Raw genomic sequence first — 26033 nt, 5'->3', positions numbered from 1 at the left:
ATGTATCAAAACTTGGAGAGTGAAAAAGAGGAGAGAGATAAAGTACCAACCAATCAGCTTCTAACTACCATTTTACAGGCTATGTTTGAAAAATGACAGTTAAGAGCTGATTGGTTGGTACTTTATCTCTCTTCAAGGTTTGATACAGTACATATCCCCCCATTGTCCCTTTCCAGGATTCACTGTAGTGTCCCAAGTGAGTGTGGATGTTCAGTCTCTACTCCTAGTAGCATCTGTTATGGATGTACAGTAGTTATCCAAGAGTCCTGTCTATGGTTGTCTCTATGGCTTAATAGTATTTCACACTGCCAAGAGGATAATCTGGGAAAACTAGATAGTCGATGCCTACAAATTGTGCAGACTACTGTGCAGATGGGCTGGGTAATGGGACAGACAGCAGAAGCAGGGCAGAACCTAGCTGGGGAGCCCCCTAGTGAGGATGCCAGGGGGAAATGCAGGAGCTCACAGGCTGTGCGTTCCATCTGCACCAGAGTTACTTTAATGATTTTCTAATTAAGCAGTATAATCAAGCAGTAGGAAAATCCAGTAAAATACTAAATTGTATAGGGAGAGGTATAAGTAGCAGGAAAAGCATAAAGGAGAGAATAGTGATGATAGTAACAGTTACATATTTCAAAAGTATTAATAGAAACAGTATTTTTAAAGATAACAGGATTTCTAAAACCAGGAGACAAACTATGTGAGTATAGACTAACAGGAGACATAAGGAAGAACTTTTTAAAGAAGTGATAGATCCATTGAACAGTCTCCCAAAAGTCATGGTGGGGAGTAGGCGACATATACAGTAAAATAATTCACAAACACGTGGAATAAAGATATGGCTATTGTTAAGACTTAGCTAAAAAAATATTATGTATTAGAAAAAAGAAGGAAAACAACGCCCCCCCCAAAAAAAACATGTATACCTACAAACACACAAACAAATGCACACTATAAATAGGGCATACTAATGTATATAGCCCTGTAGGTCATGTTATGCCATCACATATCTGTATTTCTGTGTTTCAGAAAATCATGTGCTTGGCTCATATCTACATTTCCGTGTGACGTGCCTTTGTTTTCTTCACACAATTTGTTGTTATCTATAAGCAGACAGTCAATACATTAAAGCTTGTTGTTTGTGCTTCTCAAAATGAGCTCAGAAATAAGAGATTTACCAGCTTGTACATCTTTTTGCGCTCCTTTCTGGCCTATAGGATGCTGTAACGCAGTCACAAGACCATTTCCCTTCCGTGCGTAGGCAAAGATCAGCTCACTGAGACCCGGGAATTTTTTCAACTCAACACCTTGAACAGACTGAACAACAGAGATGTCAGAGTACTGCAAACAACAAAAAGAAAATTTTAAACCACGAGATACTGCATTATACAGAACCCTGATAATAATGATGTGTGAGCATACAAGTATGGATAATAATGGACCAGACTAATGTTTATATATAGATTGTAAGCTTGCAAGCAGGGCTGTTTATGTCTGTTTGTTATTACACAGCCTTATTCTATTACTTTGTTTATTTCTAGTTGTAGAGAGTATAGAACAAAGTAGGATGCTGCTGCTTTATAAATATGTCCTTATTATAAAGTTAACAACTATCATGGTTTCTGAACACGTATTTTAAGCCACCTGCTAACTTTCCCATGGGATATGGTTAATATCCCTACGATCGGGATGCCGACTGCCAAAATCCCAGCGGCAGGAATCTCGATCACCGAGAGAACACCCGTGCCGGAATCCTGATATGATTGGGGATGCCGATGTCGGAATCGCGGCAGCTGGCATCCTGATCGTAAGGAGACCGGGGAAAGGTAAACATCAGTCGCAAGGGGGGCGGGTTAGGTTTAGGCAGCCCAGGGGGACTTAGAGTTAGGCTACAGGAGGGGAGAGGTTAGGGTTAGGCTCCAGACAGGGGGGGTTAAGTTCAGGCACCACCGGGGGGAGGTTAGGGTTAGGCACTAAAGGGGGAGGGTTAGAGTTAGGCACTAAGGGGGGAGGGTTAGGTTTAGGCACTTACCGAGAGGGTTAGGGTGCGTGGTAGGGAGGGTTAGTATAAGGGTACAAAAAAGCAGGGTTAGGAGTGTAAATAGGACAGGGGTACAGTACTCACCGTTCCCCTGTTGGGATTACAGCCATCAGGATGCCGCAGTCACTGTACTGACAGCCGGCATTTCCTCCTTCGGTATTTCATAACGATTCCCTTTCCCATTATTATTACTTTCTACACTCTGGCCATGCCTTGTAAAAAGGACACGTCATAAATCTCCTTATATGTTTCAGTGGGAATCTTGGCTCAGGGAAACTGTACCTCTCACAGTTTGGGAACCAATGTGATCTGCATCAGCTTCATGGAAATCGAATACAAAGGACGTATTGACAGGTATCTCACAGCCAAAAAATGCAGAAGATTTTACATTTCTCTCGATTTTAATTTCATGTTTGTGGCCAGGAGGATGACATTCCACATATGTGGTGGGCATGGCTCAAGTACTGACCATTTGGGAAAGCTGTCTTCTTTCTTAGGGGTATATTTACTAAGAATCATGTCTGTCCAGGGGCGTATCTATAATGTGTGCACCCATAGTATTACTTACCTCTCCGAAGTCCCACGTCGGTGCGGGGGTCCGGCGCTGTAAAAACGACTGGAAAATGGCGGCCACAGCCATTTTTCCGTTGTTTGCACATGCACAGTACAGGAAAAATGGCCACCATTTTCCCAGTGACCTGCGCATACTCTATAGACTCTGGGCGCACTCTAGTGCCAAGGGTCTATAACTCTGGCACTGGCCGCGCACAGCTCAGTGCGCTGCCGGCCGCCGGACAGAGAGGAGGGGGCCCATGTCGAAGACTGCACATGGGCCCCCTCCTCTCTAGAAACGCCCCTGTGTCTGGCTGTGTTTAAGCACACTGGGCATCGCAGTGTCTCGTATGAATTTTTGTTGCCCCAGATCACAGATTTACTAAGAATCGTGGTTTCCTGTCTAGTTTGGTTTGATGGTGTTACTGATCGTGTTGTATCTAGTATTCTAGTACTGACATTTTTAAAAACCTGTTCTTACCCCTCTGAATAAACATCATTGTTTTAAAAATAAAAAATAATAATTTCTGCCCTGATATCTTTAAATTCAGACTACTTCCATTGTGGTCTATATATCTAATGACTTTTTTTTTTTCAAACTGGTGCTTTTGGGCCTGATTCAGAGACGCACGCAAAGCCGATGTTTGTGGATCAGAGAAATGTATTTTATACTACACAAACGCCAAGTTAGATGACCAAGGTGGGTTGCAGTGAGGACTTAAACGCAGTGTGATTGACAGGCAGGGAACATTTGTTGGAAGTTACGAGGGTGACGAGGCAAACGCAGGCGTGCTGAGACTATTTGGGGGGTGTCTCGGCCTGTAAATGCACATCTGTATGCAGTAGTAAAGGCTCAGACGACTTACTTGCTACGCATATTCTGAGCGCCCATAGTGATGCTATGAAGAACGATGGTGGGACCGATGGTACGTTTATGTACGCAAGTGGCGGATTTGAGACTGTAGTAGTGGGCGTCTCAGTACAACTTCCGCTACAGGTTTTGCGTGCACCTCTGAATCAGGCCCTATGTTTGCACACAATGATGACTACACCATGTTGTATATGGAATGCAGATTCAGTTGTACGACCACATGGATAAACGCAGTCATGTGATAACACAACAGAGAATAAACTGCTGGAGGATTAATAAGGGCTACGATCAATGCGTTTCCTCCCATAGAGCATACCTCCCAACATGGCCCTCTCCAGGAGGGACTCAATGCTCTGGTCCTGGACTCCCCTGGTAAGAGGCGGGGCTGCAGCGCAGTTCAAAAATCAAATAGGGGAGTCACACCAACTGTCATTTCACACACTGACAAACATCACTGGCTGGGACTCACTGGCAGTTGGTGTGACTCCCCTATTTGGATTTTGGACTGTGCTGCAGCCCCACCTCTGGAGCCGCCACCAATCATAAATTACCAGGGAAGTCCAGGACCAGACCATTGTGTCCCTCCTGGAGAGGGTCATGTTGGGAGGCATGATAGAGGGAAAAAAGTCCCTCTATGGGATGAAATGCGTTGGGGACGCTATTACCTTCAATTTCAGTACTTTTGGAAGTTGCACGTCATGCTGCTTATTGTACTAATGTTTGTTGAAATAAATTACACATAGTACATCTATAGTGTGATTTTCAAAATACATACACTGGGCCACTTACTCCCACTCACACCACAGCTGAGAGACAGAGGAAGAGACCAGCACAGGAGACATCGGATGGACGTAAGAAAGTGTTTAAATCCAGTTGACCACCTAACAGGAATTTGGATGGGGACCATCCCCTAGACTGATGCTATTATGCTTGTGGACTGCTGTGAACACTAGAGGACTTTGTTTATAGACTACTGCATAATATTGAGGAAGATTAGATTAGTGACTGCGCCCATAGGGAAAACATGGAGTTGTGATTAATCCTACTGAACTTTCCCAACTGAGAGTGGGAGGAACATAAAAGGAAAAGTAAGACTGTATGATTTTATGGACATTGTTTTGCATCGTATGTCATCCATTTCAGTAATCTATAGCAATATTTTTTCATACAAATTTATTTTATTTTTTTAAAGAGAAAAAAAAGGGGGGACATCTAAAATGAGCGCCGCGATATTCTATTATAATAATTACTTTTGAAGGTGGGACTTCCCTTCTTCGACAGGCAAATAATAAATAAAATTAATATAATTCACTATGACATGTGGGAATTGGTTGGTACATGTGGTTGTGTCATAATTTGTGATCTGAGACATAATATATAACACCTTTGTGTATGGCTGTGAAAGGAAACCAAATTATGCAATGTATGTTGAAAAAATAACCAAACGGAGTAAAGAAAGAGAGGGGGGCGAGACACAGAACAGAGACAGAGAACGCTGAGCTGGTGTTTGTATTTGTGAATAATTCCTGGAATCAACTTATGCTGACATCAATGTAATTGATTCCAAATAGCTAACAGTTATATTTCTATACCACAAATACATTTGTTTTTGAATATTTATTAGGATTAGTCTAATCACTGGTTTATCTGGCATTTTGAATATTTATGGAGCCTTACAATACATAAAAGGTGTAAAATGTATTTGAAAGGTAACCATTCACTAATGGCAGCAATTATACTAATAGTTTTTTATTAGCTAAAATCAATGCTAATAATAACTGTAACTGACCTTTAAACTCAGTATCATCTAGGCCAGTGGTCTCCAACCTTGATTGGGATGGGAGCTACTTGAGAAAAATGAGACGTCTTGAAGAGCCACATTTTGTTTTTGAAAATTAAAATCTGGCTAATAACCCAATTTTTCATAGAAAAACAACAATGCATTTATTAATATAGTGATAAATATCACTGTATTAATAATTGCATTGTTGCTTTTATATGAAAATTTGGTTATTATCCAGATTTTAGTTTTCAAAAATAAAATGTGGAGAGCTGTCAGCGGGGAGCAAAAGGCTGCTTGATGGACTGTGCAGGAGAGACAGTAGATGGCCAGGTCCCACACTCCCTCCAAACAAGTGCCCGGTGTCTCTTAATGTGGTCAGCGCGAGGCTGCTACCAATGCCGGTCATGCACCGCCGCCGCGCCGCATATAACACATGCCCTATGCGCAGTTTGCACGCCGTCGGCCCACTGTGTAAGGAGAGCACCCGCCGTGCTACCACCGTAAGGCGAGCCACCATGCAAAGTAAAGAGTCTGAGTCGGACTTACTTCAAGTACTATACAGTTATTGAGACTGAGGACCTGATTCAGACCCGCTCGCTAGATGCGGCCGCTCGCTCCCTGCGTATGTAAATTTTGCAAAGTGACATCAAGGCAGCCACTCGGCAAGGCATGCCCACTATGTATTGGCGAGCGATCACTTTGTGTTTACAGATGCCCACCAGCCTGTCTTTAGCCGCCCACTTGCATACGTCATCTCCAGAAAGTATATACAACCGTCGGTACATCGGGTTCCATCGGATCTGACCGCAGCGCTTGTGGTTGACTGTACCCTACCGCAAGCACTGCGAGCACCTCAGTGTATTATTCAACCAGGTGATGTGTATTATGACTAGGGATGTGCAGGCTCGGATAGGTTCGAGTTTGCACGTGGAGTTCGGATTTTTCCCTCCAAAAAAACGGAACTCAGAAAGAGGCAAAACGTCATCTTACATGGACGAACATCATCATTCCTGGACAAAAGTCCAGGAATGATGATGTTCGTCCATGTAAGATGACGTTTTGCCTCTTTCTGAGTTCCGTTTTTTTGGAGGGAAAAATCCGAACTCCACGTGCAAACTCGAACCTATCCGAGCCTGCACATCCCTAATTATGACACTGCCTGTTAATTATGTACACCCCAGAAACGGCGTGAAAACACTCTGGCACGCTTGCGTCCGTAACTCCACTCCCCCGTTACTACTCCCCTGCCCGTTACCACCCACAAACGACCTCTCCTGTCACTCATTCCACTGGGCTGTCTTTGCAGGGCGAGCGAGCAAAATCCGATCGCTCGAACTAGTTTGCACACGCGCACTGCGAACTACACTCATGCACACATTAGCGAACATCATCTGCAACGAGCGGCTGCTTGCTAGCGAGCGGGTCTGCATCAGGTCCTGAGACCTAAGTGCCCTGCAAAAATAGCATTTCTTTTAGAATATTATATTTATCAGTCCAGTGTAAATGTAAAAAGCAAATGCACAGAACAGAATATGTTCCTTTCCACATAATATATTAATATACAGGTTAATTAGTCTTCTTTGCACACCTGAACTGAAAGTAATCCATTCTCATCTGGTAAAACACGGTATGAGTGCAGCTGTTGTTGGTACCTGTGGAAAGACATTCAAATCTTGAAGCTTTCATTTCTGTATTTATGTGTGGTATTAGAAGCTACAGTATTACATAAAAAATAAGTTATATTTTACATTTATTGGTTCAATGCAAAATATCCAGGTAGGAATGTTTTCCCACATTGTAAAGACAAATGATATATATTTCATAGACATCATAACCCAGAAACCATGGCTGTGTGGTTTCCGACAGGTGGGTACACTTAATGAGAATGTATTGTTTAGACATACATGCCTACCCTCCCGGAATTCACGGGAGGCTCCCGATTTTTAGGTAACCCTCCGCCCCCCTGGAAGGGTAGGCACTTCTCCCACATTCTGCCCACTTCCTAGTAAAGTCGGCAGAATGGGGAGAATATTAGCAGGGATCGGTGGGTCCGTGCATTGGGGGCGGTGCCTAATTATGCGATTCTATGAGATTCGCATAATTTAGCCTATTTAAAATATGCGTGAGGCTTAATGACGCGTTTTAAGCTGTCCCCCCAAATCCACCCACCTGCTGCTCCTCCCTGGGCTTCTCTTGGGTAGGGGAATGCCTAAGTCGGCAGGTATGAGTATAGTTTTCATGGTGTATCTGATGGTGCACTGATGGGGTGTCTGATGGTGCGTCTAACAGTGCACTGATGGTGTGTATAATAGTGTACTGATGGTGCACTAATGGGGTGTCCTATAGTGCATCTGATGGTGCATATAATGGTCCACTGATGGTGTGTCTGATGATGCATTGATGGTGCAACTAATAGTGCACTGATGGAGCATCTGATGGTGCACTGTTAGGATCCTCGGCAATGGATCAACTTGGTGGCAGGTCCCAGCCATAGTAGGTTAGTGGGACACTGCATCATGTCTTGATTCCAGTTCCAACTGTTGCATGCAGCTGGAATTCTGTCTTGTCTGTGTGCAGTTCATTGTTGCATTCCTACCTGTCTGTCTGTGTGCAGAGCTAGGCTGCATACTAGCTTGTCGTTAGAGAAGGCTCCCTGCAGGGATTGCCCTGATTGGTTCCTACTGCTGATAAGTTACAGCCAGTTCCACACTTCATGCCAGTGATGCTGTCTGACTTCCAGAGTATGTTTGTCCTGTGCTCAGAAGCCTGAGTTCTAGTTATTCTTACCACGTGCTGCAGTTCCTGTGTGCTGATATTGTTTCTGCTGTTTCTTGTGCCTGTCTGCTTGATCAGAAGTTGCCTGTGAGTCATCTGGTGTGGTTTCATTTAGGCTCACATCCTTGCTGTTTGGATTTCCCGGAGCAGTGACCTGCAGCCGCGGGTTACCTCTACGCTGCCCGCTGCATTTCCATACCACAGCCCAGTCAAGCCGCATCAGTCTGTTTCCAGCCGATTCAAGCCTGCAGTGTTCTCCACCTCGCTGCCTCCAGCCTGTGTTCCTGCCGCATCTGAGTTCACCTGTCTGTCATGTTGTTCCTGTTGCACCTTGGCCCTCAAGACTGCACCTCAGCCCTCAAGGCTGAATCGTGTTGTTCCTGTCACACTTCAGCCCTCAAAGCTGCTCTGTGTTGTTCCTGTCACACCTTGGCCCTCAAGGCCGCTCCATCCTGTTCTTGTCGCACCTTGGCCCTCAAGACTGTACCTTGACCCTCAAGGCAGCATCATGTTGTTCCAGTCGCACTTCGGCCCTCAAGGTCACTCCATCTTATTCCTGTCACACCTCTGCCCTCAAGGCCACTCTGTTTTGTTCCTGTCACACCTCGGTCCTCAAGGCCGCTCCGTGTTGTTCCTGCCGCACCACAGCCCACAAGGCCGCACCTTGAACTTAGTCTGTTACCTCAGCCAGTGGTCCTGCCACATTATTGTGCATTGCCTGTCTTGTCATTGTCTGTATCTTGGTTGTCTAGTCCTTGTCTGTAAAGCCTGCTGTTTCATAGTCCAGGTCACTCCTGCTCTGCAACTTGGGTTCGTTGTCTAGCCTCTCCCTGCCTGGCTACCCAGCTGCGCCATAGTCACAAGAGGTACCCGAGATTATCATCATCTGCTGCTGCTAGTGTACCGTGTCCTTATATCTGTTCTAGTTACCATACACCTGTAGCCTCACTCTAGCTAGTTCCAGTAGTGGAAGGACTGCCACCTTTCAACTCTGTCTTGTATTCGGTCAGCAGTCCTGCGGTCTTGCACAACAGTGCGAGAACCATAACATGCACTGATGGTGCAACTAATAGTGCACTGATGTTGTGTCTGTTGGTGCACTGATGGTGCGTTTAAATATCACCATGACAGATTAGCGCCACTGCAAGTGGGCATCTCAGTATGAACAGATTTGGCCACGGTATTAGCATAAAGATGCAGATATGGCTGAGGCAAAAGATGCGGACGGGTCTGTATCCACCGCTCAGTCAGCTTCTATGTGGCGTAGTTGGGTTCATTGAATAAAGAAGATTACAGAATAAGTGACCTGTATAAGGAAGAATTATAGATATCATTGTACTACATGAAAAGCATCTGATGAAAACTTATACCTAAGCATAACCTTTCATCCAGTTGTGTCACAAAGTGAATTAAAAGGTCTTTGCAGTTATGAACAGTTTGTTATACGCCTACACATGATTCAGAAATATATTGCATTAAGGAAACCAAGTGTGACTATCAAAAAAAGTACTGAGGTCGATTATACTGTCATGGTCTGCTTATTTTGTAGTTCTGGTTCAGAACCCCTGGGTCTGGCTGACGTGCTTGTGAAACAAGATGGTTTGATCCAGCTCTGGCTCATGACCAAACAGGAGGATAGACACTATTGCAAGTGTAGGAACCACAGACTTGTGATGTGCAAGGATATTAAACTGGAACCGGGGTGATTACCCAGGTAACTGGGCATTCCCTCGTCTAGTGACCATGGAGGCCTACTAGACTAGGAACATGTTACAACCACAAGAGTGACCCCGGAACTTAGAATAGAATTGTACTGGTAGATAGGAACTCAGAACTCAGACCAGGAATCGGAGTCTTATGTATCCAGGATACAACTTGAGACAGCTGTAACCCTGGTACAGCTCTGACGCAAGACCTGGAACTGGAACCAGGGCAGAACTCAGAAACTGAATGTTAGGAAAAGTAATACAGTCTCTGAACAGGTTGTAGTTAGCAGACTGGCGGATGGTCTGGTTGGGCTTGGTCCTGACGGTGCAAGCCCAACAAGGGACTTAAGATAGGTGTCGATATACTTAACCCCGACACCGGAATCTAGACAGACACAATCCCGATCGAGGTAAGCCGGTGTGTCTTAGCTGTTAGCCGCGGGGGGGAGTGATAGGTTTAGGCAGCATAGCGGGGTTAGGGTTAGGTATTGGGGGGGAGGTTAGGGTTAGGCACCCCTAGGGGGGGTAGGGTTAGGCACCACTGGGGGGAGTTAGGGCTATGCACTAAGGAGGATGGTTAGGTTTAGGCACGAAGGGGGGAGACTTAGGTTTAGGCACTAACTGGGAGGATTAAAGTGTGGGGTGGGGAGATTTAGGGGTATACAGGAACGGAGGGTTAGGGGAGTATGGGGTGGGTAAGTATACTTACCCTACCCCTGTCGGGATACCGACCAATGGGATGCTGCTGACGGTATTTTAATGGGGAGGGTTAGGGGTGGGGAGAGTTACGGTTAGGCTACAAGAAGGTAGGGTTAGGGTAAGGGGGAGAAGGGGGGAGGGTTAGTATGCATACTGTCGGTATTTTGACAGGAGGCATCCCGACTCCCGGTATTACATACCCATTCCCTCTGAACACCTTAGTGCACAGATTGTATACCTCACACTAAACCAGGCTCATACTGGCCTGTCACGGAGCCGGGGTATTCCCCGGTGGGCCCTACTGACTCTAAGCCACTCCCTCTGCTGTGTGGGGGTGGGGCCTACGGTGCTTCCGCTGTCTACAGGAGGAACCCTTAACATAACAGGGATGGGTGGCCATCCACAGTGGGTAATTAGCACATGCTTTTTTTTTTTTCTTTCTAACCCTCAATCAATCCAAGTCCCAGCACTCTGATGGAGGGGGCAGGGCCTCTGGAGAGGGGCGGGCAGAGCCTTTAGTGTCAAAGGACTGGGCCAATGTTAACTGCTTGCCTCTGTGGCTGTTCCTGCCCAGACAGGATGTCCCAGGGAAGTCAGATGAGTGACGTCAGAGCAGGAGATTAGTTGAAGTTGAACCCAGCCTCTGCTTGCATCACAGCTAGGAGGAAAGGATTGGACACCGGGAGCTGCTCCCCTTCACAGTGTGGGTGAGCTCCTACTAACGTTATTGCATACTAGTAGTTTCTGCTGGCTGCCTGATTTTTTTATGTTTATTTTTTCTCTCTCTTTCCCATCCATCTCTTTCTCTCACACTCAATTCCCATATCTCTCTCACACTCCCTCCTCATATATCCCTCTCTCTCTCCCTCACTCTCTCTCATATCTTTCTCACACGTCCCCCTCATATACTCTCTCTCTCATATTTCTCACACTCCCTCTCTATATACTGTACCTCTCTCTCTCCCTTCCCATATACCCACCTCTCTCTCCCATATATCTCACACTCCCACCTCATATACCTCTCTCTCTCCCATATCTCTCTCCCTTCCAATATACCCCCTCTCTCTCTCCCATATCTCTCTCCCTTCCCATATACCCCCTCTCTCTCTCCCATATCTCTCTCCCTTCCCATACACACCCCTCTCTCTCCCATATCTCTTACACTTTCTCCCCATATACCTCTATCACTCTCCCATATCTCACACTCTCACCTCATATACCTCTCTCTCCCATATCTCTCCTTTCCCATATACTCTTCTCTCTCTCTCTCCCATATCTCTCCCTTCCCATATAGTCCCTCTCTCTCTCCCATATATCTCTCTCACTTCCCATATACCCCTCTCTCTCTCCCATATCTCTTACACTTGCTCCCCATATACCTCTCTCTCTCCCATCTCTCACACTCCCACCTCATATACCTCTCTCCCATATCTCTCCCTTCCCATATACCCCCTCTCTCTCTCCCATATCTCTCACACTCCCACCTCATATACCTCTCTCTCCCATATCTCCCCCTTCCCATATACCCCCTTTCTTACACTTCCTCCCCATATATCTCTCTTTCTCCCATATCTCTCACACTCCCACCTCATGTACTGTACTGTACCTCTCTTTCTCCCATCTCATATACCTCTCTCTCTCCCATATCTCTCCCTTCCAATATACCTCTCTCTCTCTCTCTCTCTCTCTCCCATATCTCTCACACTCCCACCTCATATTCCCCTCTCTCTCTCTCCCATATACCCCCTCTCTCTCCAATATCTCTTGCACTCCCTCCCCATATACCTCTCTCTCTCCAATATCTCACACTCCCTCCGTATATACCTCTCTCTCTCCTATATCTTTCTCTCCCTTCCCATATTTCTCTCTCCCCAATTTCTCTCCTCTCTCTCCCATATCTCTCTCTCCCTTCCCATACACCCCCCCCTCTCCCATTATCTCTCCCCATATACCTCTCTCTCTCTCCAATATATCTGACACTCCGTCCCCATATACCTCTCTTTCCATTATCTCTCTCCCTTCCCATAAAGCCCCCCTCTCTTTCCCATATCTCTCTCTTCCCATATACCCCCCTCTCTCTCTCCCATATCTCTCGCACTCCCTCCTCATATACCTCTCTCCCATATCTCTCTCTCCCTTTCCATATACCCCACTCTCTGTCCCATATCTCTCTCTCCCTTCCCATATACCCCCACTCTGTCCCATATCTCTCTCTCCCTTCCCATATACCCATCTCTCTGTCCCATATATCTCTCTCCCTTCCCATATACCCTCCTCTGTCCTGTATCTCTTTCCCTTTCCATATACCCCCCTCTCTGTCCCATATCTCTCTCACACTCCCTCCTCATATACCTCTCTCTCCCTTCCCCTATACCCCCCTCTCTCTCCCATATCTCTCACACTCCCTCTCCATATACCTCACTCTCTCCCTTCCCATATACCCCCCTCTTTCTCTCCCATCTCTCTCGCACTCCCCATATACCTCTCTCTCTCCCATAACCTCTTGCACTCCTTCCCCATATAAATCTATCTCACTCCCATAACTCTCACACTCCCTCCCCATATACCTATTTCTTCACAATCTATATCTGTCTCTCCCCCATATATATCTCTTTCCCATCTCTCTCTTTTCCCTATCTATTTTTCTCTCTATTTCCCCATCTCTCTCTCCCTAATCTCTCCCTCCCCCATCTCTCTCACTTTCTCTTCCCCATATATTTCTTTCTCTCTCTCTCGCTCCACATATATATCTCCTTCTTCCCTATCTCTATCTTCCCCATCTCTCTCTCCCTTCCTATAACCTCCCCTTTCTCTACTATATCTCTATCTTCCTTCACATATACCCCCCTCTCTCTCTCCCATATCTCTCACACTCCCGCCTCATATACCTCTTTCTCCCTTCCTATACACCCCCTTCTCTCTCTGCCATGTCTTTCTCGCACTCCCTCCCCGTATACCTCTATCTCTCTCCCATATCTCTCTCACACTCTCTTCCTCATACATTTTTCTCCCCAAATACATCTCTTTCTTCCCCATCTCGCTCCCTATATACCTCTCTTGCTCCCCATCTCTTTCTTTCTCCCCATATACTCTCTTTACCCCATCTATTTTTCTTTATCTTCCCCATCTCTATCTCTTGCCCAACTCTCTCTCTCATCTCTCTTCCTTCCCTATCTCTCTGTCCCCAACTTTCTTTCTCTTCATAATTTCTCTCTCTCTTCCCCACTTCTTTCTCTCTCTCTCTCTCTCTCTCTCTCTTTCTCTCTCCATTTCTCTCTCGTGTCCTTATCTCTTTCAACCACATCTCTCTCTTTCCCATCTCTCTCCTATATCTTTCTCCCAATATGCCTCTCTTTCCTATCTCTCTCTCCCCCATATACATCTCTCTACCCCATCTCTCTGTCACTTTATTCCCCATATATTTCTCTCTCTTCCTCATCTCTTTTTCTTTTCACCATCTTTCTCTCTCACTTCCCCTTCTCTCTCTCTTCCCCATCTCTCTCTCAACCACCTTTCTCTCATCTCCTCTCTATCAACCACATCTCTCTTTCTCTCTTTTTAATAGTTACGTCCTACTAGTACACACAGAGAGCAGCATCACACTGAAAATTATAACCAGGCCCTTTTTAATGTGCCAGAAGGAAAGAAGAATCACAGATGAGGTGTCCTCATTTGGACAGTTATTTTTCTTTCCTTTTGCCCCCTTGGTGGCTATCCAGACCTATTCAACTCTGTACTTCAGGGGGCCCCTACCATTGCGTTTCCCATATGGGCCCTTCATGGACCCAGTCTGACACTGCACTGAACCACAGCCTGGAACCAGCACCCTTCCCTAAACCAGCCCAATACAACAGCACTCGGTGCAGGGAAACCAATACCATTAGAAGGTTAGTATACTATATACCTGGTTAACTACTGAGCACAAAGTAGGACAAAACAACAAGCAATGTCCCAGCCAGCAGTATGATGGTGTTGACCGAGGATGTATACAGTTCACAGGAAAATAGCAGAGTATACTTGCAGGTTGGAGTGCGATGATATGACTTGTATGCAGTATGGGAGCAGCAGGCCTGACAGGTAATAGTGCACTGCGGTGGATGTTTCCAAGATGGTGAGTAGCCTGGACGCTGTAACGCTGGTGGAACTACAGACACAGCGGCAAGTGAGAAATGGATCAGTCCACAGCGTGGAAGCTGCAGCACTGACAGGATAGGAATACAGCAGTAGATGGAACTCGGCAGATCAGTATGAATGCTGTGATGCTGGTCTGTAGCAGCGTGAGCACTGTGAAGCTGACAGGTTGGTAACTTGCTGGAATCAATGAGGTAATGAGGAAGTCACGGAGGACACAATACAGGATACAGAGAACTCCTGTAGCCTTGAACTATCCGGGTATGAACTCATTGTTCAGGCAATAGGTTGCACACAGGAACTGGCTTCAGTAGGGAGTGGTCTCTAGCCATTAGACTATCAGACCAGGTGAGTGAACAGGTGCAGCAACTAGTCACAGGGAGACAGGGGTGGATTGGGATGAAAAACCAGCCCAGGAAATTTATGGAAGCAGCCCTAATGGGGGCAGGGTCTTTTGAGGGGGTGGCGTCTATCGAGGGGCGCAGGACCCCTCCTCATATGGCCTGATTTGTTGCGTTGGACGCAGTTGCAGGCTTTCTTGCGTCTTTTGCAGTTGGGTCTGCGACTTTATGCTAATTACGCTACAATGCCCTTCCCTGGTGTACATACGTGCTTTTGAATATGCAAGGACTAAGACGCCCATTGTCAGTGTCTACAGATGCTGCAATTATGATTTATGCCATTGGTCGCTCCATTTAAAATTTCACCAGCCCTACGCTATTTGCAGATCATCCGTCTGTGTATGGCCTCCAATGTGAGCAATTCAGCGTCTCTATAGCCAACCCCCTGTAACCACCCACGAACCCCCAAAACATTTCTAATATACTTCTTGTTGCATGCGTATGAATCCGTACAGCAACTCTGTACGATCATCATCATGACGCATGCGCGGTGTAACTCAGACACATGCGCTGAGGAAAAGCAATGCACAAAAAAAAAACAAAACATTGGCCCTGCAGGAAAAAAATTAAAACAAATTGGCCTCCACAAGAAAAAAAAAATAGCAGTGTACGTCCCTGTGGCCAGGAGGTATGGTGGGTGGTGTATGTCCCTGGCCTGGGGGGATATTGTATGTCTAAGGGGCCAGGGAGTAGGGTAAGATCCGGAGGCCTGGGGGTAGCGTGGGTTACTGGTAAGTTCCAGAGGCATGGATGGTAGTTAGGGTGGGTACTGTAGCGGGTTGTAAGGGCAGGATGGGAGTAGTAATAGTGGGAAGCAGGGGGTTGGATGGGAGTAGTAGTAGTGCAGATCAGGGGCAGGACGGGAATAGTAGTGGGAAGTGGGGGCAGCATGGGAGTATTAGTAATGTGGGGCAGGCTTGGAATAGTAGTAATGCAGAGCAGGGGGCAGGCTGAGAATAATAGTAGGGACAGGATGTAATAGTGGAAAGCAGGGGCAGGATGAGAGTAGTAGTGTGGAGCAGGAGGTAGTAGTTGTGTGGAGCAGGGGCCAGGGTTGGAGTGGTAGTGTGGAGCAGGGGGCAGGGTGGGAGTAGTGTGGAGCAGGGGGCAGGGTGGGAGTAGTGTGGAGCAGGGGGCAGGGTGGGAGTAGTAGTAGTTTGGGGCAGGATGGAAGTAAAAGAGTGGTCAGCAGGGGCAAGATGGGGGTAGTAGTGAGGAGCAGGGTGGGAGCAGTGATGGGAATAAGTCAGGGGCGGATTGGGACGCCGGGAAAGCGGGAAAGTTCCCGCTGGGCCGGTCCCTTGAACCCCTCTGCTGGGCCGGCCGACACTGCCTGCCGGCTGCCGCGCTTCCAGGAATGCAAACCGGAGGCTCCCTGGTTACATCACCGTGCTGTGCAGTGTCCTCCTCTCCCTCAAGATAAATCCCCTTTTTGCTCAGCCCTAGATGCCTGCCGTCAACCCCCTCAGCTGTCCTGTCAGCCCCCTCAGCCCTAGCTGCCCACCGTCAGCCACTCAGCCTCAGACGCCCGCCATCAGCCGCTCGCCGTCAGCCCCCTCAGCCCTAGCCGCCTGCCGTCAGCCCCCTCAGTCGTCCTCTCGCTGCCCGCCACTCAACCGTCAGCCACTCAGCTTCAGCCGTCAGCCCTCGCCGCCCGCCATTCAGCCTCAGCGGCCCGCCGTCAGCCCCCTCAGCCGCCCGCCCCCTCAACAAACCGCCATCAGCTCCCTTGTCTTAATGAAATGACAAGGTCTGGTCATCCTCCAGGGCTGCATGAAATGAGGTGAACCATGCAGGGCTGAAAGGGCAAGGGATGAGTGCACGCTGCAGATGACTGTGTAATTGTGTATAGTAGGAGCCGGAGGAGCAGGACGTCACGCGGGTGGCAGGAGCTATCCACTCATGTGCACACTGTCTGGTATCAGCGTGAGAGGAAGGACCCATGCGGATAGAAGGTGACCCTGGCCCGAGTGAAGGTAATTAGTGTTCAGTTTTCTTCTTCACAGCCCAATCTGTGCACTTATTCCCATCACTGCTCCCACCCTGCTCCTCACTACTACTCCCATCTTGCCCCTGCTGACCACTCTTTTACTTCCATCCTGCCCCAAACTACTACTACTCCTACCCTGCCCCCTGCTCCACACTACTCCCACCCTGCCCCCTGCTCCACACTACTCCCACCCTGCCCCCTGCTCCACACTACCACTCCAACCCTGGCCCCTGCTCCACACAACTACTACCTCCTGCTCCACACTACTACTCTCATCCTGCCCCTGCTTTCCACTATTACATCCTGTCCCTACTATTATTCTCAGCCTGCCCCCTGCTCTGCACTACTACTATTCCAAGCCTGCCCCACATTACTAATACTCCCATGCTGCCCCCACTTCCCACTACTATTCCCGTCCTGCCCCTGATCTGCACTACTACTACTCCCATCCAACCCCCTGCTTCCCACTATTACTACTCCCATCCTGCCCTTACAACCCGCTACAGTACCCACCCTAACTACCATCCATGCCTCTGGAACTTACCAGTAACCCACGCTACCCCCAGGCCTCCGGATCTTACCCTACTCCCTGGCCCCTTAGACATACAATATCCCCCCAGGCCAGGGACATACACCACCCACCATACCTCCTGGCCACAGGGACGTACACTGCTATTTTTTTTTTCTTGTGGAGGCCAATTTGTTTTAATTTTTTTCCTGCGGGGCCAATGTTTTTTTTTTTTTTTTGTGCATTGCTTTTCCTCAGCGCATGTGTCTGAGTTACACCGTGCATGCGTCATGATGATGATCGTACAGAGTTGTTGTACGGATTCATACGCATGCACCAAGAAGTATATTAGAAATGTTTTGGGGGTTCGTGGGCGGTTACAGGGGGTTGGCTATAGAGACGCTGAATTGCTCACATTGGAGGCCATACACAGACGGATGATCTGCAAATAGCGTAGGGCTGGTGAAATTTTAAATGGAGCGACCAATGGCATAAAACTTAATAGCAGCATCTGTAGACACTGACAATGGGCGTCTTAGTCCTTGCATATTCAAAAGCACGTATGTACACCAGGGAAGGGCATTGTAGCGTAATTAGCATAAAGTCGCAGACCCAACTGCAAAAGACGCAAGAAAGCCTGCAACTGCGTCCAACGCAACAAATCAGGCCATATGAGGAGGGGTCCTGCGCCCCTCGACAGACGCCACCCCCTCAAAAGACCCTGCCCCCATTAGGGCTGCTTCCATAAATTTCCCGGGCTGGTTTTTCATCCCAATCCACCCCTGTCTCCCTGTGACTAGTTGCTGCACCTGTTCACTCACCTGGTCTGATAGTCTAATGGCTAGAGACCACTCCCTACTGAAGCCAGTTCCTGGGTGCAACCTATTGCCTGAACAATGAGTTCATACCCGGATAGTTCAAGGCTACAGGAGTTCTCTGTATCCTGTATTGTGTCCTCCGTGACTTCCTCATTACCTCATTGATTCCAGCAAGTTACCAACCTGTCAGCTTCACAGTGCTCACGCTGCTACAGACCAGCATCACAGCATTCATACTGATCTGCCGAGTTCCATCTACTGCTGTATTCCTATCCTGTCAGTGCTGCAGCTTCCACGCTGTGGACTGATCCATTTCTCACTTGCCGCTGTGTCTGTAGTTCCACCAGCGTTACAGCGTCCACGCTACTCACCATCTTGGAAACATCCACCGCAGTGCACCATTACCTGTCAGGCCTGCTGCTCCCATACTGCATACAAGTCATATCATCGCACTCCAACCTGCAAGTATACTCTGCTATTTTCCTGTGAACTGTATACATCCTCGGTCAACACCATCATACTGCTGGGACATTGCTTGTTGTTTTGTCCTACTTTGTGCTCAGTAGTTAACCAGGTATATAGTATACTAACCTTCTAATGGTATTGGTTTCCCTGCACCGAGTGCTGTTGTATTGGGCTGGTTTAGGGAAGGGTGCTGGTTCCAGGCTGTGGTTCAGTGCAGTGTCAGACTGGGGCATGAAGGGCCCATATGGAAAATGCAATGGTAGGGGCCCCCTGAAGTACAGAGTTGAATAGGTCTGGATAGCCACCAAGGGGGCAAAAGGAAAGAAAAATAACTGTCCAAATGAGGACACCTCATCTGTGATTCTTCTTTCCTTCTGGCACATTAAAAAGGGCCTGGTTATAATTTTCAGTGTGATGCTGCTCTCTGTGTGTACTAGTAGGACGTAACTATTAAAAAGAGAGAAAGAGAGATGTGGTTGATAGAGAGGAGATGAGAGAAAGGTGGTTGAGAGAGAGATGGGGAAGAGAGAGAGAAGGGGAAGTGAGAGAGAAAGATGGGGAAGAGAAAAAGAGAAGAGGAAGAGAGAGAAATATATGGGGAATAAAGTGACAGAGAGATGGGGTAGAGAGATGTATATGGGGGAGAGAGAGATAGGAAAGAGAGGCATATTGGGAGAAAGATATAGGAGAGAGATGGGAAAGAGAGAGATGTGGTTGAAAGAGATAAGGACACGAGAGAGAAATGGAGAGAGAAAGAGAGAGAGAGAGAGAGAGAGAGAGAAAGAAGTGGGGAAGAGAGAGAAAGGTGGGGAAGAGAGAGAGAAATTATGAAGAGAAAGAAAGTTGGGGACAGAGAGATAGGGAAGGAAGAGAGATGAGAGAGAGAGTTGAGCAAGAGATAGAGATGGGGAAGATAAAGAAAAATAGATGGGGTAAAGAGAGTATATGGGGAGAAAGAAAGAGATGGGGAGCAAGAGAGGTATATAGGGAGCGAGATGGGGAAGAAAGAGATGTATTTGGGGAGAAAAATGTATGAGGAATAGAGTGTGAGAGAGATATGGGAGAGAGATAGAGGTATACGGGGAGGGAGTGCGAGAAAGACATGGCAGAGAGACAAGGGGGTGTATAGGAAGGGAGAAAGAGGTATATGAGGCGGGAGTGTGAGAGATATGGGAGAGAGAGAGGGGGGTATATGTGAAGGAAGATAGAGATATAGTAGAGAAAGGGGAGGTTATAGGAAGGGAGAGAGATATGGGGAAGATAGAGATAGGGAAGAAGGAGATATATATATGGAGCGAGAGAGAGAGAAAGAAATATATGGGGAAGAGAAAGTGAGAGAGATGGGGGAGGGAGAGATTAGGGAGAGAGAGATGGGGAAATAGAGAGAAAAATAGATAGGGAAAAGAGAGAGATGGGAAAGAGATATATATGGGGGAGAGACAGATATAGATTGTGAAGAAATAGGTATATGGGGAGGGAGTGTGAGAGTTATGGGAGTGAGATAGATTTATATGGGGAAGGAGTGCAAGAGGTTATGGGAGAGAGAGAGGTATATGGGGAGTGCGAGAGAGAAGGGAGAGAAAGAGGGGGGTATATGGGAAGGGAGAGAGTGAGGTATATGGAGAGGGAGTGTGAGAGATATGGGAGAGAGAGGGGGGTATAGGGGAAGGGAGAGAGAGGTATATGAGGAGGGAGTGTGAGAGAGATATGGGACAGAGAGGGGGGTATATGGAAAGGCAAAGAGATACAGGACAGAGGAGGGTATATGGGAAGGGAGAGAGATATATGGGACAGAGAGATGGGTATATGGGAAGGGAGAGAGAGATATGGGACAGAGTGGGGGTATATGGGAAGGGAGAGAGAGATATGGGACAGAGAGTGGGGTATATGGAAATGGAGAGAGAGATATGGGAGAGAGGTATATGAGGAGGGAGTGCGAGAGATATGGGAGAGAGAGGGGGGTATATGGGAAGAGAGAGATATGGGAAAGAGAGGGGGGCTTTATGGGAAGGGAGAGAGATAATGGAAAGAGAGGTATATGGGGACGGAGTGTCAGATATATTGGAGAGAGAGAGAGGTATATGGGGAGAGATAATGGGAGAGGGGGGGGTGTATGGGAAGGGAGAGAGAGATATGGGAGAGAGAGGAGAGAAATTGGGGAGAGAGAAATATGGGAAGGGAGAGAAAGATATAGAAGAGAGAGAGGTATATACGGAGGGAGTGTGAGATATTGGAGAGAGAGAGGTATATGGGGAGGGAGTGCAAGAGATATTGGAGAGAGAGAGGGGGTATATGGGAGAGAGAGAGAGGGGAATATGAGGTGGGAGTGTGAGAGATATGGGAGAGAGAGAGAGAGAGAGAGAGAGAGAGAGAGAGGTATATTGGAAGGGAGAGATATGGGAGAGAGAGAGGTATATGAGATGGGAGAAAGAGAGGTACAGTACAGTACATGAGGTGGGAGTGTGAGAGATATGGGAGAGAGAGAGATATATGGGGAGGAAGTGTAAGAAAGGGGGTATATGGGAAGGGGGAGATATGGGAGAGAGAGGTATATGAGGTGGGAGTGTGAGAGATATGGGAGAGAGAGAGGGGGTATATGGGAAGGGAGAGATATGGGAGAGAGGTATATGAGGTGGGAGTGTGAGAGATGGGAGAGAGAGAGGTATATGGGGAGCAAGTGTAAGAGATATGGGAGAGAGAGAGGGGTATATGGGAAGTGAGAGAGATATATGGGAGAGAGAGAGGGACTATATGGGAAGGGAGAGATATGGGAGAGAGAGAGAGAGGAGTATATGGGAAAGGAGAGATATGGGAGAGAGAGGTATATGAGGTGAGAGTGTGAGATATGGGAGAGTGATAGAGGTATATGGGGAGAAAGTGTAAGAGATATGGGAGAGAGAGGGGTGTGTATGGGAAGGGAGAGAGATATGGGAGAGAGAGAGGGGGTATATGGGAAGGGAGAGAGATATGGGAGAGAGAGAGGTATATGAGGTGGGAGTGTGAGATATATGGGAGAGAGAGGTGGGTATATGGGAAGGGAGAGAGAGAGGTACAGTATATAGAGAGGGAGTGTGAGAAATATGAGAGAGAGAGAGTATATGAGGGGGAAGTGTGAGAAAGATATGAGTGAGAGTGAGGGAGAGAGAGAGGGATATATGAGGAGGGAGTGTGAGAGAGATATGGGAATTGAGTGTGAGAGAAAGAGATGGATGGGAAAGAGAGAGAAAAAATAAACATAAAAAAATCAGGCAGCCAGCAGAAACTACTAGTATGCAATAACGTTAGTAGGAGCTCACCCACACTGTGAAGGGGAGCAGCTCCCGGTGTCCAATCCTTTCCTCCTAGCTGTGATGCAAGCAGAGGCTGGGTTCAACTTCAACTAATCTCCTGCTCTGACGTCACTCATCTGACTTCCCTGGGACATCCTGTCTGGGCAGGAACAGCCACAGAGGCAAGCAGTTAACATTGGCCCAGTCCTTTGACACTAAAGGCTCTGCCCGCCCCTCTCCAGAGGCCCTGCCCCCTCCATCAGAGTGCTGGGACTTGGATTGATTGAGGGTTAGAAAGAAAAAAAAAAAAAGCATGTGCTAATTACCCACTGTGGATGGCCACCCATCCCTGTTATGTTAAGGGTTCCTCCTGTAGACAGCGGAAGCACCGTAGGCCCCACCCCCACACAGCAGAGGGAGTGGCTTAGAGTCAGTAGGGCCCACCGGCGAATACCCCGGCTCCGTGACAGGCCAGTATGAGCCTGGTTTAGTGTGAGGTATACAATCTGTGCACTAAGGTGTTCAGAGGGAATGGGTATGTAATACCGGGAGTCGGGATGCCTCCTGTCAAAATACCGACAGTATGCATACTAACCCTCCCCCCTTCTCCCCCTTACCCTAACCCTACCTTCTTGTAGCCTAACCGTAACTCTCCCCACCCCTAACCCTCCCCATTAAAATACCGTCAGCAGCATCCCATTGGTCGGTATCCCGACAGGGGTAGGGTAAGTATACTTACCCACCCCCTACTCCCCTAACCCTCCGTTCCTGTATACCCCTAAACCTCCCCACCCCGCACTTTAATCCTCCCAGTTAGTGCCTAAACCTAAGTCTCCCCCCTTCGTGCCTAAACCTAACCATCCTCCTTAGTGCATAGCCCTAACTCCCCCCAGTGGTGCCTAACCCTACCCCCCCTAGGGGTGCCTAACCCTAACCTCCCCCCCAAAACCTAACCCTAAGGTCTGGTCATCCTCCAGGGCTGCATGAAATGAGGTGAACCATGCAGGGCTGAAAGGGCAAGGGATGAGTGCACGCTGCAGATGACTGTGTAATTGTGTATAGTAGGAGCCGGAGGAGCAGGACGTCACGCGGGTGGCAGGAGCTATCCACTCATGTGCACACTGTCTGGTATCAGCGTGAGAGGAAGGACCCATGCGGATAGAAGGTGACCCTAGCCCGAGTGAAGGTAATTAGTGTTCAGTTTTCTTCTTCACAGCCCAATCTGTGCACTTATTCCCATCACTGCTCCCACCCTGCTCCTCACTACTACCCCCATCTTGCCCCTGCTGACCACTCTTTTACTTCCATCCTGCCCCAAACTACTACTACTCCCACCCTGCCCCCTGCTCCACACTACTCCCACCCTGCCCCCTGCTCCACACTACTCCCACCCTGCCCCCTGCTCCACACTACCACTCCAACCCTGGCCCCTGCTCCACACAACTACTACCTCCTGCTCCACACTACTACTCTCATCCTGCCCCTGCTTTCCACTATTACATCCTGTCCCTACTATTATTCTCAGCCTGCCCCCTGCTCTGCACTACTACTATTCCAAGCCTGCCCCACATTACTAATACTCCCATGCTGCCCCCACTTCCCACTACTATTCCCGTCCTGCCCCTGATCTGCACTACTACTACTCCCATCCAACCCCCTGCTTCCCACTATTACTACTCCCATCCTGCCCTTACAACCCGCTACAGTACCCACCCTAACTACCATCCATGCCTCTGGAACTTACCAGTAACCCACGCTACCCCCAGGCCTCCGGATCTTACCCTACTCCCTGGCCCCTTAGACATACAATATCCCCCCAGGCCAGGGACATACACCACCCACCATACCTCCTGGCCACAGGGACGTACACTGCTATTTTTTTTTTCTTGTGGAGGCCAATTTGTTTTAATTTTTTTCCTGCGGGGCCAATGTTTTTTTTTTTTTTCTTGTGTATTGCTTTTCCTCAGCGCATGTGTCTGAGTTACACCGCGCATGCGTCATGATGATGATCGTACAGAGTTGCTGTATGGATTCATACGCATGCACCAAGAAGTATATTAGAAATATTTTGGGGGTTCGTGGGCGGTTACAGGGGGTTGGCTATAGAGACGCTGAATTGCTCACATTGGAGGCCATACACAGACGGATGATCTGCATATAGCGTAGGGCTGGTGAAATTTTAAATGGAGCGACCAATGGCATAAAACATAATAGCAGCATCTGTAGACACTGACAATGGGCGTCTTAGTCCTTGCATATTCAAAAGCACGTATGTACACCAGGGAAGGGCATTGTAGCGTAATTAGCATAAAGTCGCAGACCCAACTGCAAAAGACGCAAGAAAGCCTGCAACTGCATCCAACGCAACAAATCAGGTCATATGAGGAGGGTCCTACGCCCCTCGACAGACGCCACCCCCTCAAAAGACCCTGCCCCCATTAGGGCTGCTTCCATAAATTTCCCGGGCTGGTTTTTCATCCCAATCCGCCCCTGGAATAAGTGCACAGATTGGGCTGTGAAGAAGAAAACTGAACACTAATTACCTTCACTCGGGCCAGGGTCACCTTCTATCCGCATGGGTCCTTCCTCTCACGCTGATACCAGACAGTGTGCACATGAGTGGATAGCTCCTGCCATCCGTGTGACGTCCTGCTCCTCCGGCTCCTACTATACAGTCATCTGCAGCGTGCACTCATCCCTTGCCCTTTCAGCCCTGCATGGTTCACCTAATTTCATGCAGCCCTGGAGGATGACCAGACCTTGTCATTTCATTAAGACAATGGAGCTGATGGCGGTTTGTTGAGGGGGCGGGCGGCTGAGGGGGCTGACGGCGGGCGGCTGAGGCTGAGTGGTGGGCGGCGAGGGCTGACGGCTGAAGCTGAGTGGCTGACGGTTGAGTGGCGGGCGGCGAGAGGACGACTGAGGGGGCTGACTGCGGGCGGCTAGGGCTGAGGGGGCTGACGGCGAGCGGCTGATGGCGGGCGTCTGAGGCTGAGTGGCTGACGGTGGGCGGCTAGGGCTGAGGGGGCTGACAGGACAGCTGAGGGGGTTGACGGCGGGCATCTAGGACTGAGCAAAAAGGGGATTTATCTTGAGGGAGAGGAGGACACTGCACAGCACGGTGATGTAACCAGGGAGCCTCCGGTTTGCGTTCCTGGAAGCGCGGCAGCTGGCAGGCAGTGTCGGCCCCCCCAGCAGGGGGGTTCAGGGGACCGGCCCAGCGGGAACTTTCCCGCTTTCCCGGCGGCCCAATCCGCCCCTGCAGGGAGATGACCCTGTGATGTTTGGAGACAGCCATGAATGAAAGTCTGCACCTATCAGCAATGTTAAGACCCAGGTTAGTGACATATACTTTCTCCACGGCAAGCCTGAAACGGGACGGGAACTTGGCGCCTGCAAATCTCTGATCGGCCAACAATTCCCACTACAGATCCCCCCCCTCCCCCGGTGTGCTCTCTCTAAATTTAGCCTATGTGCAAATGTCCTGTTGCCACCCAGTTACGTCCATTCAGCCACAAGTGGGGTTGTTACCTAGATGCACACAACTCAGACGTGCCCATACAGCAGATGCGTGTGCTTGGCTATAGAGTATACTGTATGTAGTGCTAAAAATCGTAAGCGGTGTCTGCCGAACGAACTTGAGTGCTACTCACCATCAGCCCCTCCTCAGAGTGGTATTTCTATAATCTGACTTACATGATAAAACAGTCATTTAAAAGAAAAACACCGCTTTCCATGGTTACTTTACGGGTGTTAAGTGCACTTTAAGATGATCTAGGTTGTATAATACATATAAACTTCTAGCCTAGGTGATGTCTGACACCCACATTCCTGCAATATGCGGAAGAGAACTGTTATAGAGATCCTATAGCAAGCAGGGAGTCACTCACATGAGGCAGATAACAAACGCTCCATGCAGAGACTCGCTCTGACGTACAAGGAAGGCGCCATTCCTCCCATCATGGATCAGTAGCTGTTCTGCGCATGCTTGGTTTAGTTCAGCATGGTACCAACATTCGCACAT

The 26033-nt window shown here is 48.2% G+C and overlaps 1 protein-coding gene across 1 annotated transcript in view; it reads right to left on the bottom strand.

The window, feature by feature from the left end:
- The window catches only part of LOC148508161 (phosphatidylinositol 3,4,5-trisphosphate 5-phosphatase 2A-like), a 132473-nt gene extending 106440 nt beyond the window's left edge, over positions 1-26033 (bottom strand). The window contains exons 1-3 of the mRNA XM_088444976.1: positions 25900-26033; positions 6836-6899; positions 1179-1317 (exon numbers count right to left, since the gene is read on the bottom strand). Coding sequence (XP_088301102.1) covers positions 1179-1317; positions 6836-6899; positions 25900-26033 — 337 coding nt within the window. The remainder of the gene's footprint in view (positions 1-1178; positions 1318-6835; positions 6900-25899) is intronic.

The sequence above is a fragment of the Taudactylus pleione genome, unplaced genomic scaffold, assembly GCF_031769625.1.
Source record: "Taudactylus pleione unplaced genomic scaffold, aTauple2 ptg000375l, whole genome shotgun sequence".
Lineage (NCBI taxonomy): Eukaryota > Metazoa > Chordata > Amphibia > Anura > Myobatrachidae > Taudactylus > Taudactylus pleione.
Note: the sequence above shows the minus strand (reverse complement) of the source record. Positions and strands in the feature narration are given on the sequence as shown.